Source organism: Urocitellus parryii, chromosome 3, assembly GCF_045843805.1.
Source record: "Urocitellus parryii isolate mUroPar1 chromosome 3, mUroPar1.hap1, whole genome shotgun sequence".
NCBI lineage: Eukaryota > Metazoa > Chordata > Mammalia > Rodentia > Sciuridae > Urocitellus > Urocitellus parryii.
In genome coordinates this window covers 115233220-115251235 of record NC_135533.1, presented here as the reverse complement: position 1 = coordinate 115251235, position 18016 = coordinate 115233220, and the positions used below count along the sequence as shown (strand labels likewise).

Below are 18016 nucleotides of genomic sequence, written 5' to 3'. Positions count from 1 at the left end.
CCCTTTGGCAGGTTCTTTGGTTCAGAGGCCCCAGCACCTCCATGCCTAGGGATCTACCCAGGAGCATGATAACTTACCTACACAAAAGCTTATACACAAATGTCCACCATAGCGTTGTTCCTAATAGCTCAGCTGGAAGCAGCAATTCAGATATATTTTTTTTAATTTTTTAGTTGTAGTTGGACACAATACCTTTATTTTATTTACTTTTATGTGGTGCTGAAGATCGAACCCAGGGCCTGGCACGTGCTAGGCGAGTGCTCTACCGCTGAGCCACGACCCCAGCCCCTCAGATATAATTTTGATCACTGGGTTTCAAGGGTTCTTCTTGGGTTTTGGGGCCATCCTGCACCAGTCACTGTCACTGGACAATGGAGCGTGCTGATTGGCCAGGCCTGGGTCAGGTGATCATTGCTGGAGTCCTGGGGTAGAGAGTCGTGGATTCATCCTACCTGGGCCACATGGGCCGGGGAGGACGCTTCCCTCAGAAACTGAGGCTCTGGAACCAAAAGAAGAGGAGAAAGGCTGGGCAGGCTGGGACACCAAAGTTGGGGACAAGGGAGGACCTCAGGAGTGGTCCTCTGGCTTCCAAAGCCCCTGCCCACCATAAGGTAGGTGGCCTTCCTACAAGCCTCACCTCTCTCCCTTCCAGTGTCTACTGGGACTACGCCATGACCATACGCTTGGAGGAGATTGTCTATCTGCACTGTCACCAGCAAGGTAGGGACCACAGGAGATCACGGGACCGGCTGATGTTCCTCTTGGATGCCCTGCTGCCTCTAGCTCTGATTGTTCATTAGCCTCATGAGACAATGTGGTGGACATCCTGTTACCTGTGCAACTTCAAGCAAGTGGCTGTACCTCTCTGAGCCTGGGTTTTCCCTCTATAAAATGGCAATGCCTATTATTTCATTGTCACAACAACCCAGTGAGAGGTTTACTCCCATTTTAGAGGTGAAAAAGCCACCTGACACAAAGCCACACACCCTGTAAGCTCAAGAGCCTGGACTCAAACCAGATCTTTGTGACTCCAAAGTCAGTGCTCCTCAGTGGTTCTTTAAAGTCAGAAGAACCTACAGTCAAAAGAGGCAGATGGCCGTCCTGCTTTAGGAAGTGAGTGGCCTGTGTCTCACCGAGGTGTGAGACACTGCGGCTCAACTCCTAAGATGGACCTGGGTCCAGATCTGTGACCTTGAGGCAAAGTAACTTACCCTCTTGGAGGCTGGGTTTCATTTGTAAAGTAGTAGATCGGCCTCATGGGGATATTGTGAGTGTTGGACAAGACAGTTCTCGTAGGTATTGTGCTGGTGCACAGGAAATGTCCCTCACACTAGCCAGAGTCACCTAGGGGCCTGAGAGGGGTGAAATCTGGACACCCCGTGCAACAGTGAGCCAGGTGGATTTGCAGCAGATTCTGGAGGAGCGTGGGTGTTTCAGGGCATCTTTCCTTTGGCAGGTAACTTTAGGGAGGCCACCACACTGTTCCCGACCTTGTCCTGTAGCTCCCCATCCAGGTGGATGGTAGGTGGGATGGGTGGGACACAGGAGAGGTGAAACCTGCCCTGACCTTTTGCCCAGGCCTGGCCCAGAGCCTCAGATGCTTGGTCTGGCTGGGCACCTCTGGGGACATGTATTTGCAGAGTTGGGGGCTTGTCACCATGCCTCATAGTGGGTCTTCTCTGCTGGTCATGATGGCAGTGGACAGCGGCGGGACAGTGGTGTTGGTCAGCCAGGATGGGATCCAGAGGCCGCCCTTCCGCTTCCCCAAGGGCGGGCACCTCCTGCAGTTCCTCTCGTGCCTGGAGAATGGGCTGCTTCCCCACGGGCAGCTGGACCCGCCTCTCTGGTCCCAGAGGGGAAAGGTGAGCGGCCTTAGGGGTGTGGGTCCTTATGTGACTTCGCGGGCTGGTGCACGCCCCACCGAGACCCTTAGGCTGTGCAGGTTTGAGGACAGCTGTGTCCTTTCACTGGGACATGTCCTTCCAGGGCAAAGTGTTTCCCAAGCTGCGCAAGAGAAGCCCTCAGGGTTCCTCAGAGTCCACGTCTTCAGACAAGGAGGATGAGGAGGCCACAGATTATGTGTTCCGGATCATCTACCCCGGCTCGCAGTCTGAATTTGGTAAGCCACCCAGCCCGGCCCAGGGGTCCACCTGCCACCTGAACCTGGGAACAGCCCCAGGCATTTGGAACAAGAACTTAAGGGGTCAGGATTCTGGGGCTAGCCTCCACCTGGCTCACAGAGATGCCACTAGACAGGAAGCAACACGGGGTAGTGACAGTGGCATGGGCTCTAGAATCCAAGCTGCACCTAGCAAGTCACTTCACCCCGCGTGCCTCCGTGTCCTCAGCTGTAAGTGGGGCTGTTTGCAGCACCTGTCTCATAGGGTTGCTGGGAGAAGGGACCTGGACAGGGCCTTCGGCACCTAAAGATGACTCGAATGTTAGCTGCCCTCCTGTCCGCCTTTCGATGTTCACTTCAAGTCAAAACTTCCGTGACATGAGGAGGTGATGAGAGAGCAGCGTGTTGGGGGGGAGGGTGTCTTGCCCGTGGTAACCGTGGTGAGCGGTGGTGAGAACGGCAGTGGGGAGGCGAGCAGCAGCACTGTCACCAGATCGCAGCAGATGCCCTGCAGTCCGTATAGTGACTGCTATGAGGAGATGCTCTGCCCAGGGCGGCTCACCATGATGGGGCGGGGCCATGCGAACACTGTGAATGAATCTGCACAGCACTCAGAAGGGGCCTGGCACTTAGGCGGCCCTCTCTGGTGTCTGTTAAAGTAGTTCTGAGTTACAGCTTCTTTTCTGTTAGGCTCGTTTGTTTAGACCACTGCAGGCATGTTGATCCCATTTGAGGGACAATGGCCCTGAGCCTCCCTTTGCATAAGCGACCCTGTGCTGAGCCATGAGAGGCTCTTCGGAAAGCAGACAGATGTCCTCCCTGGCAGGGGCCTCATGCAGCCAGGCCCCTTACTTTCCTGGCTCTCCTCCTTGGCCAAGCACCACTGGGCCTGGGGCAGGCCTGGCGGTCAGGTATCGTGTCTCTTGCATTAGCCTGTGCTCCGCCCCCTGCCCCCCCCCCCGGCCGCCATGATGTTCTTTCAAAGCTCAGCAAAGCTTTGTTCCCACCTCACCCAGGTGTCCATGGCCACTGCTGCCCAGCATTAGGCCTCCCCGTGGGAGCAGATCTCTCAGGTAGCACTTGGCGCACCCCAAAGCTGTGCTGGCCCAGTGCTGAGAGCAGAATCCCCCAGGATGGGGAGCTGGCTTCTGTTCCCTTTCCCAAGAACCTGGGCTCCATCCTGAAGACTGACAACATTAGGACACCCCCTGGTGAGCCTTGTATCAGAGAGCCCAGATCCCTGGGGCTCTTTCCAGGAAACGCTTCCTGCGGATTCTTACCCAACAAATAATTTGCCTACTCCTGCCAGGAACCAGGCTGGTGCTGGATGCTTATTTGGGGGATGTTTGTGCTGAATCCTGTTGGGGATCATGTGGCCAGGAACAGAGGCCAGCCCAGCTCACCCACAGTCCTGGGCACCTCCCATTCTGGGCCTATGGTTTAACTGCCAGCTCCCATGGAGGTGTCTGCTTGGTGGAAAGGCTTCTCTGCCACCAGGCTCCCTTCTCCATGAGCGAGGCACGTTGGAAGTGCCCTGGAGCCTCCTCTGGCCCATGGCTGACGGGATTGGTTTGCAGATCCCAGCTCCCTCGGCCCTCGGGTGAGCAAGCTCTGAAATGTGCATGCTTTGCACAGCCCTCTGGTCCCCAAGGCCATCGGGCACAGTTGCCCCTCGTGGAAACCTGCTTGGTCATACCCTCCACTCCAGGCCTTTCCTGGCCTGTCTCGCTCACCTCTCTGCTACCCGAGCTTCTTAGGAGCACCTCCCAGATAATCGACTTGGGGTCCCTGCCTACCTTTGAGGAATCCTGATGACGCAGTGTATGTGGGACAGGGCCCCTCCACCTTGGCTCTGCTGAGGTGAGGCTGGAAGTACCCTTCACAGGACGGGCTTGTCCTGTGCATGGAGGATGCTGGCCACATCCCTGGGCTCAGACCCTGGATGCCAAGTAGCAAAGCTCTCATGTTCCTCCAAGTTGTGACAACAAGAAATGTCTCCAGACATTGCCATGTGTCCTCTCGGTGGGCAGATGGGTTGCAAAATTGCCCCTGCTTGAGAACCACTGGTTTCCAGAAAAGAAACCATCACTGGATACTGCTCTGCCACTGCAGGACACTCACGGGGTCCTTCCTGTTCAGGTCTCCCTTCCTTGCCTGGAGGACAGGGTGACAACACTGCCCCCCACCCCGGGTCAAATTCTGAGGGGTCAGCTCGATGATTTGTGAAACACCTTTCACCAGATGCAGGCCCATTCCTTAGTGGATGCTCAGGTCACAATCGCAGGTCTCCTGTACTGAGTGCCACACGTGCCAGGCCCACTTCTGCACTCGCTGTGTCTTAATTCACCTCACCCCCAGCGTAGCTCTCCCGAGCAGGATGTCATCACCATTCCCTGTTGTGCAGAGGAGAAAACTGAGGCACAGAAAGGTAAATCAACTGATCCAAGGTCACTCAGCTGGTTTGGGGCACAGCTGGGCTTTGCACACAGGTGCCTCCAGCACCTGTGCCTCTAAGCGCCACTCCATGCCTATGGTCCTGATGGTGGGGGAGAGGGCAAAGTACTTTCACCTTCTTCAACCTTGAGATCAGAGGCAGCCCTCAAAATGGTGACCCCACCCCCATCCTTGGTTGAAATTCTCAGGGGCCTGAGCCACACAGCGTTACCAGTTTAGAAAAATCAGAAATCAACACACCTCTTCCCGTGGGCCACATTTTGCAAATAATGTTTTATTGGAACACGGCCATATTCGTTCATTCACATATGGTCTGTGGTCACTTTCATGCCACAACAGCAAGGTTCAATAATTGTGACAGAGCTCAGATGGCCCCAGGCCAAAATTATATATTATCTGTCTCTTTGTGGAGAAACCATGCAGATGTTTGCCTTAAAGAGGAAGACGATTACTTCAACATGCGGGAGGGAAGACGTGGCTTAGCTGCTTCTACACTGCCTCCCCCTGTCATATGCTCCTGTCCCCACCACTGGATCTCTGGCCTGTCTTTATGCACAGAGCGGCAAAGACCAGCACTACAATGCAGACAGGTCACGGTCGGATCCTGGCCTTCCAGGCTCCTCTCTTGCTGAGGTTGTCTGTGCTGCGGTGGCCACAAGGCACATGTGCCAACTGAGCACTCGGAAGGTGTGACTGGTGAAGTTGAGGCATGAGGCGTGCTGTGGGTGCAAAACACGCCCCAGATTTTGAAGACTTTATGTGAAAAAAAGAGAATGTGGATTTTTGCATGAATAATTTTATATTGATTATATGTTGAAAGGATAACATTTTGGAAATGTTGGGTTGAAATTATTGGGACTGTTTTCACCTGTTTAATGTGGCTACTGGGCAGCTTTGAATTCTATGCATGGCTCCTCCATATTCCCTCCGACAGCGCTGGCCTGGGGCAGACTTCTCAACCTCAGCACTGTTGGCCTGGGGAGTCCAATAATTCTTTTGATTGTGAGGCTGTCTTGTGTGTTGGGGGGTGTTGCACAGTGCCCCTGGCCTCCAGCCACTAGGTGCCCAGAGCATTGAGCTTTTCTGCAAGTGTTGACAGCTGAAGTCTCAAGAGTCTCCAGAACCGCCCCGTTGAGAGCCGATGGGTGGGGAGACAGGAGCCAGTGGGAAACAGCAGTGGGGATTGGCATCAGAGCTTAGAGTCAGGCTCCTAGATTGGAATTCAGTGCACTAGCTGGAGAGCCTTGGGCATGTCACTCTATGTCCCTCAGTTTCCAAGTCTGTTAAAGAGGATGAGGGTACCTGCGCTCAGTGAGAGACCACTGTCATTAGAGGAAGGAGAAGGGGGACTTCAGTCAAAACGTCCAGCTTTGCCAGTCACTCCTTGATGGGTCTTAGGGTGACAAAATCCTGTCATCATTCAGACCCTCAACAGGGGAGAGCCGAGATAGGAGGAGTTGCCCAGGAGCCATGTGGAAAGTGTGCACATCTCTGTTCCTCAGTTACTTCTGCCAAATGAGAAAACAAATGCCCCCCTTAGAGGTTCACTGTGACCGTAAGACAGAGCACGGCCCAGCCCATCACCCACTCAGTATGCATGGGGGGGGCAGCTGTGGAGAGCAGGGCAGGGACGGTTCGAGCCCCAAAGCACTGGTTCTCGTGGCCATCTCCTGCCCCACCCCACACCTCGCCTTCACTAGTGCTTTCTGTTTTGTTTCAAGCTGCCCCCGGCCTCTTGGCCAGCGCTTGCCCCATCTCTGTGGGCCCCGCCTGGATGATGATTGCTGCTGGTCAGTCCACGCTGGTAGTGGCCAGGGGGAGTCGGTGGGCACGAGCCAGATGGAATACCACCCTCCCCACACCGGGCCTGAAGGAGCAGCCCCCCTGTAATGTCTGGGTTCCCCACTTCCCCCAGGGCTGGGTCCCAGCCACCTCTGCCATGTTGTCATTTGAGTCTTGGTCCAAGGGAGATGGAAGGAAGGTGCAAATCGATGCCCCAGCTGTCTACCTGAAACAGACAGCTGGCAGCCCTGTGGGTCCACTGGTGAAGTCTGCCAGGGTGAGGGGCTGGGATGGAGCCAGGATTGTCCCCACGTGGGCTGAGCCAATCAGTGCTTCCCTGAGACTGGCGAGGAACTGGGGATGTTTTTCTAGAACAGACTACAGGAATCACTGGCCTCTCTTGGCCGTCTCATTGGTGAGTCTGCATGGGGCAGAAGAGTGTGATGCGCCACTTTGGGTGGTTGCAAGAACCATGTTCTGTGGGCAGCTTCCTTCTCTGTCCGTGGGCAGAGGCAGACCCTGCTGGCTGCCGAGGTCTGATGACCAGTGGGGTCAGGCCCCCAGCTCTCTCTCCCCATAAAGCTCTAGGGGAGAGCTGAGATAGGATGAGTTGCCCAGGAGCCATGGCGAATGGGGAAATGTGCACCTCTTTGAGTTCCTGGAACGAGAATAAGAAAACCATAACCCAAGGGCCAAATCCAGCCTCATTCTGAACATCTCTGAGCTGAGGATGGTTTTTATTTGTTTCAATGATTGAAAGAATCAAAAGAGTGATATTTTATGACTTGTGAAAATGATGCAAAGCTCACATTTCAGTGTCCATCAACAAAGTTGCCTTGGAGCACACCCGGGCCCCTCTGTTGACATTACAAAATGCATGGCGACTTTTACACTGTGAGAGCAGAGTGTTGAGGACACAGACCAGATGGCTCACAAGCCTAAAATACTTCCCACCCCGCAGACTGTTCAAAGCCAGACTCAGCAACAGCAAGGCCCTGAGCAACTTGGCAAGATCTTGTCTCAAAAAATGAAAAGGGCTGGGGGTGATGTTCAGTGGCTAAGCACCCTGGTACAAAAAAAAATAGATCTGTCTCCAGGGGGTTAATTCAGAGCAGCTTTCTGGCTCAGGACCACGGACAGCACCCGCATGGCCTCCCCATCCACTGCTCTCTTGTCCTGAGTCAGGCTCCCTCCTATCTGACCACCAGGAGCTCCCCAGGAGGCCCCTCTCTGGGGACTCAAGCCCTTGGCCTTCATCAGAAGCACCCAGCAGGCTCCCCTGCTTCCCCTCAGTGTCCTGTGGGCACAGCTGAATGACAACATGGTGAGGCGTGGCCCCCTGTTTAGGTGGCTCTGGTCTCTGTTCTCTTCTTCTCTGGCCATCATCTGGGGCCAGCTCTGCCCGTCTCCTGGGGCCTCCAGGTCTTGGTGGTGGCTTTCATTGGATCAGGGGGCTCAGGGGCCTCAGTTGGACTGTGATCTGGATCGTTCTTTCCCGGTCTCTTTCAGGGCCTTTCCCTTTCTCTGTGCCAGCCTGGAGGTTGCCGGGAGCTGCTCGCTGTGGGGAGGTTTCTGTGGCCTACACAGACTTAACCAGGGCTCTTCCTTTGCCCCTTCTTCTACACCCCACAGTCCCCCAGGATCTGATGGATGTCTCCGTGAATAACCTCCCATCCCTATGGCAACCCAGCCCCCGGAAATCCTCCTGCTTGTCCTGTTCACAGAGTGGCTCAGCTGGTGGCAGCTCAACCAATGGCTGCAACCATGAGAGGTAGGAGGGGCTCGCGCTGTGGTGGGGAGAGGCTGAAGGGTTACCCAGAGCTTGGTGGATGCACTGAATCTGGAAGAGGGAACACGGGCTGTGGAGTCAACCAGAGCTGGATTAAATGCTGGCCCTGGTGTAGTTCTAGCTGTGGGAAGTCACTCACGTGGTTCAGTCAGGATAAGCAAGATCGAGCCACAGGAACAAATACCCCTGAACCCTGAGTGTAACTTACAGCAGACATTTTATCCTGCATTGTGTGTCCCTCATGGTCAGCCAGGAACTCAGCTCTCTGCATATTAAAGGGCAGCACTGCTGGATGTTGCCAGTCCCAGGTGACAGGCAATGGTAGCTCTGGCAGGCCTTGAATCAACAGTAAGTGTCCCACCAAAAATGATTACTTATAATTTCCTCTTCCAACTGTTGGCCCCACCCACAGGAAACCAGGAAGTACAGCCCTACCAAGTGCCTGGAAGGAAGAAACCAAAAATATCACTTAAAGACAAATGCCTCCTCAGTTTGACCCTCCACAAAATTCTTCCCTTATGTGATTATGAGGAACAAATAGAATAATGGTTTAAGGTGGCCAGCACACAGAAGCTGGCATGTGGCAGTGTTCAGTAAATGACACTCACTATTTTCTTGTTCTAAGTTAAAGCTCAAGTTCACCTCTGTCCTTACCCACAGAGCTCTTCTCTCTTTAGAACTACTCGGCCATTCATGAGATTGGTCTAGTTTCCCACTGGCCCCACTTGGTCTGGCCAGGGAGACTCCCTTCCTCCGTCCTTGCTGGCCTTCTTCCCTGTGGTGTCCAGTCTTCAGCCCGTCACAGTGTGAGGGAATGGGACTCGAGGGCTGGGGGCCAGCGTCAGATCTTCAAAGCCCCCTCACCCCCGGCTTTCCAGTCTGTGACCAGCAGCCGCACCTGGGCACATTCTCAGCTTGTTATCCCAAACCCACTGAATCAGAACCTGTATTTAACACCTCTAAGACCACTTGTCGGCATGTAAGGGTCAGAAGCCCTGATACAACTGGAGAGTCTCAAACTTTAATGTGCCTCAGTCACCTGGGGCGGTAGCAACACGTACGGGTTCTAGGACTTCTTCCTAGACATCCTGATTGAGGACTCTGCAGGGCCCAGGAATTCACATGTCAGAGAAACCCCGAGTGTCTCGGGCTGGACTGTCACCTCCATGGGGCATTGAGAAATGCCGCTTTCCCCAACACACACTCTGATAGCATCTGCTTGCATGTCCGTAGCGGTGGGGAGCTCACTGCCTGCTGTGGGACACTGGTCAGTGTGGTGCTGTTCTCCTGCAACCTGACCAAGTCAGCCTCGCCACCCTGAGGGCACAAAGAGGACATTTTCCCAGGTGCATAGCTGGAGATGGAGCTGCGTTTCCTCTCCAGCCTCCCTGGGTTTTTCCGGGTGTCCCCTGGGATGTCCTGAGTACATACACGGCACAGTTCTGCTCTGTGCTCTGCAGGAGTGTACCGCACTCCTTTGGCAGTTCTGTGGTTTTCAGCAATGCTGGGAGTGAGGGTTTACTCCCCCCTCAGCCAAAACAGCACCCAGAAGTGACCACACAAGGGGAAGCCGAGTGGCATCACCTGCTTTGTGGTCATCCCCACTGAATCCCAGTGTAGCTCAGTTTGGGTCACTTGAAGAAAGTGACAGAAACCCTCTTCAAACCGATTGAAGAAGAAAGTAAAAGTGTTGGCATAACTAAGGTTCAAGGCAAGCGGCCTCAGGCCTGGCCGAGTGCAGGTGCCCACTGCAGGAAACCCGTCTGTGTCCTCAGGCGTCACCTCTGCGGGCCTCTATGCTAGTACCACACTCTAGTCTCAGGCAGGGAGATAAAAATACAGCGACTATTTCCAACAACAAACAGTCCCAAGACTGATTCTCATTGGCCCATGTGACCATCTCTGAGCCAATCACTGTGACTTCAGCCTGGGTCCCGTACTAGGTAGAGTCCTTTGTCCCATCCAGACCACAGGGACAGAGGCTTAGGGGAGAGGTGATACCTCAGAGGAAATCTGGGGTTCTGATAAGAAGGGTGATGCAGCTGTATGGAAATCACGGGAGGCCACTCTTGGGTCCCCTGAGAGAGTGGGTCGTGGTCCTCTTCAGCAAACCTGGGCCACGGGCACCTCGTGTGAGCATCTTCCTTCCCCCCCACCCCCGCAGGGCTCCTCTGAAGCTGCTCTGTGACAACATGAAGTACCAGATCCTCTCCAGAGCCTTTTATGGATGTACGTATAGCTCTTCGTTGCTGGTGTGGTCTCCAAGGAGCATGTATTGAGTGCCTACTGTATGCCAGAAATACCAGGGGACAGAACCTGGCTCTGGAGTTTGAACATCCCTATCTTCTAGATATCTGGTTTCAGGCGCAGTTTGCTCATCTACAGATCAGGGATAAATTTTATCTCTGGGTCCTAAGAGAAGGCAGTGGACTGGGGACCCTGGGAGAGGAGGCCAGATCTGGTCACCATTGCATTCTAAGGTCCCACCCGGAGGGTGTGTCAGGATGGAATGAGAAGCGTGTGTAAAGTCTTTGGCCTCTAGTCTTGCATGTTGTAGGTGCTCAGTAGATGTCAGTTCCACTCCACAGCAGAAGAGAAAGGTGACCTGATCCCATCACCCAAGCTTAAAAATTAAAACTAATAACACAAATATTCTGGTTATTCCCATTAATTAGACAAGGCACAGAGAGGCAAAGTGATTTGTCTAGGGTCACACAGCTAACAAGCTTAGTTTTTCTCTCTGTCTTGTTTCTCAGCACACTTTATTTCCCAAACCTCATAGCCTAACTGGGGGAGATCAAGCACGCATTTTTAGGGATTCTAGAGGAGTTTTAATTACACCCTGCATGGGCCTGCATGTTGATGTTGGAAAACAGTTTCCTTATCAACTAGTTTGGGAAATGTTGAAGTTAAACAATTTTCTGTATTCTTTGGGACTATCCCTATCACACTCAAGAAATTGAGGCCATGGGAGAGTAAGAGGAACATCCCTCAAATGTATTTGGCCACAGAAACCTGGATGGCTCATCATCTCCAAGTGTCCAGGGGACAGGGAGTGGCTGAGGTTCTTGCCTGTCCTGTGACCACCATCCCCAGTGCCTGATGCAGAGCGTGGCGTGGAGTGGGCGCTGTGCAGGTGTTTATTAGACCCAAGTGCAGAATCTTCCTGGAGGAAGGGCAGGGTTGAGATGAGTCTGAAACGAGGTGATCATATGACAATATGGCGCATCCTTGATGCCTGTTGAGAGCCCAGATTCAAATGAGGAGGCCTGGGACAAATCCCAACCCTGAACTTCCTGGAGAGATGGGTTAATGATGTAACCAGTGTGTGCCTCAGTTTGCCCATCTATAAAATGAGGAAGGTGCCAATACCTGCTTCCTGGGGCCGTGGTGAGAAATAGCTTTGGAAACTCAGGGAACAGCCCCTGGATGTCCGTGCTGTATAGCGTCATGTGCTGTGTGAGTGTTGGACATTCTGTGGCCACCACCATCATTGTACCTTCCTGCTGTTGGTGGGGGTGAATCCTCAGGCTCTAGAAGGTCAGTTTCTCTCTGATGAGCTGCTGGACAGAGCCAGGAGGAAGGGACGCCATCAGCAAAGGGCATGAGCTAGGGTCTGGGGCTAGTGCTCAGTTGGTAGAGTGCTTGCCTTGCATGCACAGGGCCCTGGGTTCAATCCCCAGCACCAAAAAAAAAAAGGGCATGAGCTGGCACCCTTGGGGGCCCAGGTTACAGCAGACTAGGGGTGGCAAACATACCTTTAAGGTGACAGGTCCCTCTTCCTTCCCGATCCTTCCCTGCCTGCAGCCTGTCAGTTAAATGCATTGGATTCCAACCCAGTAGGCTAGCATCACCCTGACTGAGGCTGAGAAAAGCAACAGAAATTCCCTAGGGCTGAGCAGTCAAGCCACCAAGTGTCATCACCCCTCTGGGCTTCACTTTCCTTTTGTGGGAAAGGGGGTGATGAGAATTTGCAGGACATGGAGGTTCAATTAGCTGGGGAAAGAGACACCACCTTGAAGACTCCATGAGCTAGCCGGGGGCACCAAATGGCAGAGGGTGACTTGTCTCTTCCCTCTGCAATAGGGCTCGCCTACTGTAGACACCTGTCCACCGTGAGGACCCACCTGTCAGCCCTGGTCAATCACATGATCGTGTCTCCGGACTTGCCCTGTGATGCTGGCCAGGGGCTGACAGCCAGGATCTGGGAGCAGTACCTTCAGGACAGCACGGTAAGCCTTGGCGGGGAGTGGGCCACCATGGGGCAGGCTGCGGGGAAGGCTGTTCTGTGGGGACTAGAGTTCATCTGCCTGAGTCCTCTACATGCACACTGAAGGTCAGCTCTTCTTGAGAATTTCAAGATCTCCAGCTCTCTTCTATCCTTGCAAGGTGGAGATTGAAGGACGTATACAGGTTGAACATCGCTCATCTGAAAATCCAAAATTACCTGGGCATTGACATGACACCCCAGTGGAGAATCCCACACCTGACCTCATATGACAGGTCCCAGTCCCATCGCAGCTGCACTAAAATACTGCATGTCATTACCTTCAAATGATTTCTTGTTTGGACTCAGACCACATCCCCAAGATATCTCATAATGTAGATGCAAGTATTCCAAAATTTTAGAAAACCCAAAATCTGAACACTTATGGTCCGAGACATTTCAGATAAGGGTACTTAACCCTAAGCCTCCCCAGAGGGATGAAGAGGGAATGAATGGCAAACTGTAAATGATACAGCATCTTGTGTGCTCCGTCCTGCACACGGTGCTGACTAGATCCAGCTGCCAGGAGAGTGTACGGTGCTGTTCAAGCTCCTAGAATGAGAGCAGCTCCTCGGGAGGCAGGCCCCAGACCTCTCCCACCACGGCTCAGAACTCTCCCATCCCCGTCTGTGGCCTAGGTTCTAGGATTAGGCAGTTCCCCTACAGAGGCTCATTGCTTGGATGCTGTCTAAGATTTCCTGATTGCAGTAAAAGTGGAAGGAAAATATTGATGTTTGAGAAAAGTTTCTTTGTCAGCTAGTTTGGGAAACACTGAGGTTAAACAGTTTTCTGTATGTCTTGGGACTTCTCCAAACCTTGCCCCTGCTAATGTCCTGGTCAACTCAAGAACTCAGAGAGTAAGAGGAACATTCCCTCACATGTATTTGACCACAGAAGCCTGGTTGGAAAATTGCCTCCCACGGCTAGTGGGAGATGGAACCCACTCTGAGAAGCTCTAGTTTGGGCCAAGAACAGGATCTTGGAGGAGGCGCCTGTCCCCATGCTGGGTGGATTCAGTGCCCTATTGGCTGTGCGCCTTCCCACCAGGTGCTGGGGAGGACCTAGCTGGTGCACCCTGGGCTGGGCTGCCTCCCCTGCCCTTGCAGGGAGATGCTATCCGATGCCTTCCTGGGGTGCCAGGGGACTAAGTGGGAAAGACCAGCTGGTTCCTGAGCCCAGACTAACAGAAAGGTGGTTTTGCTTTTTGCCAAAGATACTTGTTTTTTAAATTATAGGAGTAACGTCCATGTACTGTAAGAATTCAAACAATGAACACAGGAGTATAAAGGTTTAAAAGAAATTTAAATATCCTCTTTCTGCTTCATTCTTCTAGTTCCAACCCCTGGAATGAATGGCCTCAATTTGGTGTAAATATTCCATATATTTTTATATTTATCCATAAGAATATCTTTTTATATCTTATCCATATTTCTATAACTATAGATATAAAGCCATACATATCTTTATAGCTTGTCTATATTTCTATATCTACATGTCTTTGGTATATATGACACATGTATACCTTATCTGTATTTTCATATCTATATCTGTAGATACAAATCTATGTATCTATAGATACGTAGAGATAGAGATTTTTGTGTATTTCTATATCTGCCTACATATTTATATATAAGCTATATATCTTTAAATCTTATATTGATCTATCATTTTGTTTAGATTTATATGTAGATAGGTAAGAATACATATATATCCAACATATAGATAGAAATCTTTACCTCTATCTATAAGATATCTATCTTATTTTTATTTTATTTTTATGTGGTTCTGACCCTGCACATGCCAGACGAGCGTGCTACCACTTGAGCCACATCCCCAGCCCGACTTATTTTCTTAATGATATAATACCTAAATTGTATTTCAGGTAACCAAATTGCTTTCATGTCAAGGGACTTTCAAATCTCTGGGTGAAATATTGAATGTTAGAACTTAGCAGCTTATTATGTGGGTGGGCCATAATTTATTCAAATCTTCCCCTGATGACAGATAGCTGGGTTCTTTTTTTTTAACAAAAATTATTTTAAACAGTACAGTATTTCAATCAACATCTTTATAGCTTTCTGTACTAGTGCTTTTATTTCAAACGATTCCTAGAAGTAAAATTGATTGATATGTTTAAAATTGAAATCAGGAAGCCCGCCTACTGCCCTAGCATTCCATAGCAATCATCATCCCCAGCAGTTTCTGAGTGTCCGTGTTTCCTGAGGAATGTAAAAGATTTGTGACTCCTGGGCTCCATTCCAGCTGTACTGATTTAGCCCCTCCAGCCCTGGACTCTGTGTTGAGAGTTCCCAGGTGCTCAGGTGCTCTGGTGACCCTACAGTTGGGGAGCCACCAGTCTAAGGACAAGCTGAGTGAGATACAAAATGGGTCAGCAGCGGGCATGTCTCACCTCACACCTTTCTGGACCTGCTTGGCCGTGACTCACCTTTAGCTGTGTTGGGCATTAGGGTAGACTCATGCCCAGGATGGAGCAGGCCCCACTCTTTCAGTTGCCTGGCACCAGGCTCTGGCTTCTGGCTGACTTAAGAGCCCTGGGTGGGCACTTCTGGTGAAGGGCATCTCTCCTCCCCCAGGGGTTCAGGCTCCTTCAATCTGTGCTCCCACCGCTCTCAGGGCCTCATGGTCATCTGCCTCCAGCAGACGGGAAAACAGAATGGAGGGAACCCACCTTCTTCCTCTGGCCTTGGCCTAGGAAGGGCTTCCCTCCCATCCTCTCCCGCCTCACTGGCCAGATCCTGCCCGTGCGGCCCCTCGCTCCTAACTGCAAGGGAAGCTAGGGAGTGGAGTCGGGTGGTTGATCCAAAGAGGCAGTGGGTGTTTGATGAAGAGGTCAGAGCCTCAGTTGCAAATCATTTTCTGATTTTTAAACAGCTTTGACAAGGACAGCTACATTATATAGATTAAAATTCCCAAAAAGGACCGAAAGAGGGGCTGTTTTTTTCATTGTTGTTGGGTACACCCAAGACTAGCCTTCCCATGAGAAATATGTTTTTGATTTTGGAATATGAAATAAAGAGCTGAGAGGAGGTGGCCCTGGGGTCCTTCCATGCAACCTCCTGCAGCCAGGGACCGCTCCCTTCTAGAGGCACAGGTGCAGTCGGGGTCTGCCGGCCCCTCAGCTCAACAAATGGTCACTGTGAAGCCTTTGTATAGAAGTGATTATTTCTTAACTGAAAAAAATAAACTCCACACAATGCAGCAAACAATTGCTAAGGTCATCCTAGCGTGCACAGGAGTTAGTGCTGTGTGAAGTGGCAACTGGAAATGTTCCCTCTAGATTAATTCACTGCCAAGTTTACTTAGAGCCGAGTCAAGACTGATAACTGTAAGATCGTCTTTCCAAATATACACAATAGCAAACATTGGCTGAAAAGTAAATCTAATGTGTATTCATCATACGCTGATTACCATACAGTAATATATAATGAACATACAACACGTCATTGATATTCATTTTTCTTTTCACCAAGATCCTAGTCATGTTCCAGTCGTCCTAGACGTGTTCTGTATTGTGCTTTTGATCCCCACTTAATATACATTGAACCTTGCGCGTGGCTTCCCTCCACACTGCCTACTTCCCCTTCTGCTGAATCAGACAACCGGGAGGCCCTGGATAGTGGTGGGAGCATAGCCAAGCCCCTGGAGGAGGAGAGATGCCCTTCACCAGAAGTGCCCACCCAGGGCTGTTAAGCCAGCAAGAAATCGACCCCATGGTATTAAGCCTCACAAACGCACCTCTGGTCCTCTTCAATCTCTGTGTGGTCCCCATGTAGGGATGCACGGTCCCCATTGGTGGGCAGCAGGGAGTTGCCTACGTTTGACTCTTTCCTAGGATGCCACAGTTGATATTCAGGAACTTGTCACTTTGCTCATGCACACAGGATCTCTGGGGCTGTCTCCAAGAAGCAGGACAGCCGAGCCTCGGAGCCCACCCGCTGGTGGGCTGTTGACCAGACCCTCTGCTTCCTCCCACCCCAGAGTTACGAGGAGCAGGAGCTGCTGCGGCTCATCTACTACGGAGGCATCCAGCCCGAGATCCGCAAGGCTGTGTGGCCCTTCCTCCTGGGCCACTATCAGTTCGGGATGACAGAAACGGACAGGAAGGAGGTGGGTTACCCCATGTAGGCTGCGTGGCAGGATCTGCTGCCACAAAACGAGCTGGATGCTGTGGCCTGGGGAGCTCTGCTTCCATGTTGGACCAAGGCAGGGAGATACGGGGGAGACCTCAGGTTCATGGCTCCCCCATATTTCCTGTCCAGTGGAAGCAACACAAGCTGCATATGTCAATTTTTAAATAAACCTTTTATTTTGAGATCTTTATACATTAATATGCAGTTGTAAGAAATAAAGCAGAGATCTTGTATATCCTCTACCCAGATCCCTGCCATGGGAATAGCTAGCAACACTGACATGGTGCTCCTGCGTCCCCAGGGCCTCGGCACTGGGGGACACGCCTTCCGTGCTGGGGCTGCCCAGTCTCCCCTGCCCTCGTGTTGGTGCTGAGGGTGTGTTTATTTAGTTCTCCTTGGTTTTCTCACAAGTGGAGATTCGTGTTTGCCATCACAGTGGACATACAGAACACATCCCTGGCCTCTGGTAGCCGCTCATCTGTTCTTCGATGCTGTAATTTTCTGGGTTCCAGGTGTTAAACCAGTGGAATCACAAGTATGTGACCTCTGGGGGTTGAGTGTTCTCATTCAGCCAAGCCTCTGGAGACTCCTCCTCGTCTCTGGGTCAGTGGTTGAATCCTTTTCCTGGCTGAGCAGTATTCCCCGGTCTGGGGGACCACGAGCTCTTCGTCTGTCTGCAGGGAGCTCTGTTGCTACCAGTTTCTTGGCGATGTGAACAAAGCTGCAGTGGACATTGGGGCACAGGTTTCTGTGTGAGCATGAGCTGTCATTGTCCTGGGATAGATGATCAACAGGATGACCTGAGGGGTCCGAGGGTAGCTGCAGGTTTAGACCTGTGCTGTGGCCGGGCCAGTTTACAATCCCCATCAGCCATCAGAGCTGCCCCACCTACATTTTCACCAGTTTGGTGGTGTCTCCATTTTTTATTTTAACTACTCTGACAGGTGTGTAAATGACATTGCATTTGGTTTTAGTTGCATTTCCTAAAGGGCCGTGAGGTTGAACATCTGTGTGCCTGTCGGCCACCCAGGGTCTCCCTCAGGAGGTGTCTGCTCGAGTCTTTTGCCCCCTTTGAACTGGATTGTCTGGGTTTTGGCTGCCGAGTTAGGAGTTCTTTAGGAACGCTACATGATGGTTCTTTGTAGGATAAGTGGTTTATAAATGCTCTCTCCCAGGATGCACCTTCCTTTTTATTTTCTTAAACAGGGTCTTTTGCCAAACACATTTTGATTTTTTTATTTGTTTATATTTTTGGTGCTGGGGATGGACCCAGGGCCTCACCCTGCTAGACAAGCGCTCCACCACCGAGCCGCACCCGAGCCCCTCTCGGTATTCTTGATGGAAGTCCAGTTTCCCCATTTTTCCTTTTACAGATTGTGCATTGGGGTTAGAGCAGAAGAATTTTTTTTGACCAATCCTAGTTCCCAAAGCTCTTCTATGCTTTTTTCTTTTTT

The 18016-nt window shown here is 51.6% G+C and overlaps 1 protein-coding gene across 1 annotated transcript in view; it reads left to right on the top strand.

Moving 5' to 3' along the window:
* Positions 1-18016, top strand: part of Sgsm1 (small G protein signaling modulator 1) — a 70914-nt gene that overhangs the window by 28821 nt on the left and 24077 nt on the right. Inside the window, exons 10-16 of the mRNA XM_026408529.2 lie at positions 653-720; positions 1699-1862; positions 1987-2119; positions 7988-8126; positions 10309-10373; positions 12231-12376; positions 16411-16539. Coding sequence (XP_026264314.2) covers positions 653-720; positions 1699-1862; positions 1987-2119; positions 7988-8126; positions 10309-10373; positions 12231-12376; positions 16411-16539 — 844 coding nt within the window. The remainder of the gene's footprint in view (positions 1-652; positions 721-1698; positions 1863-1986; positions 2120-7987; positions 8127-10308; positions 10374-12230; positions 12377-16410; positions 16540-18016) is intronic.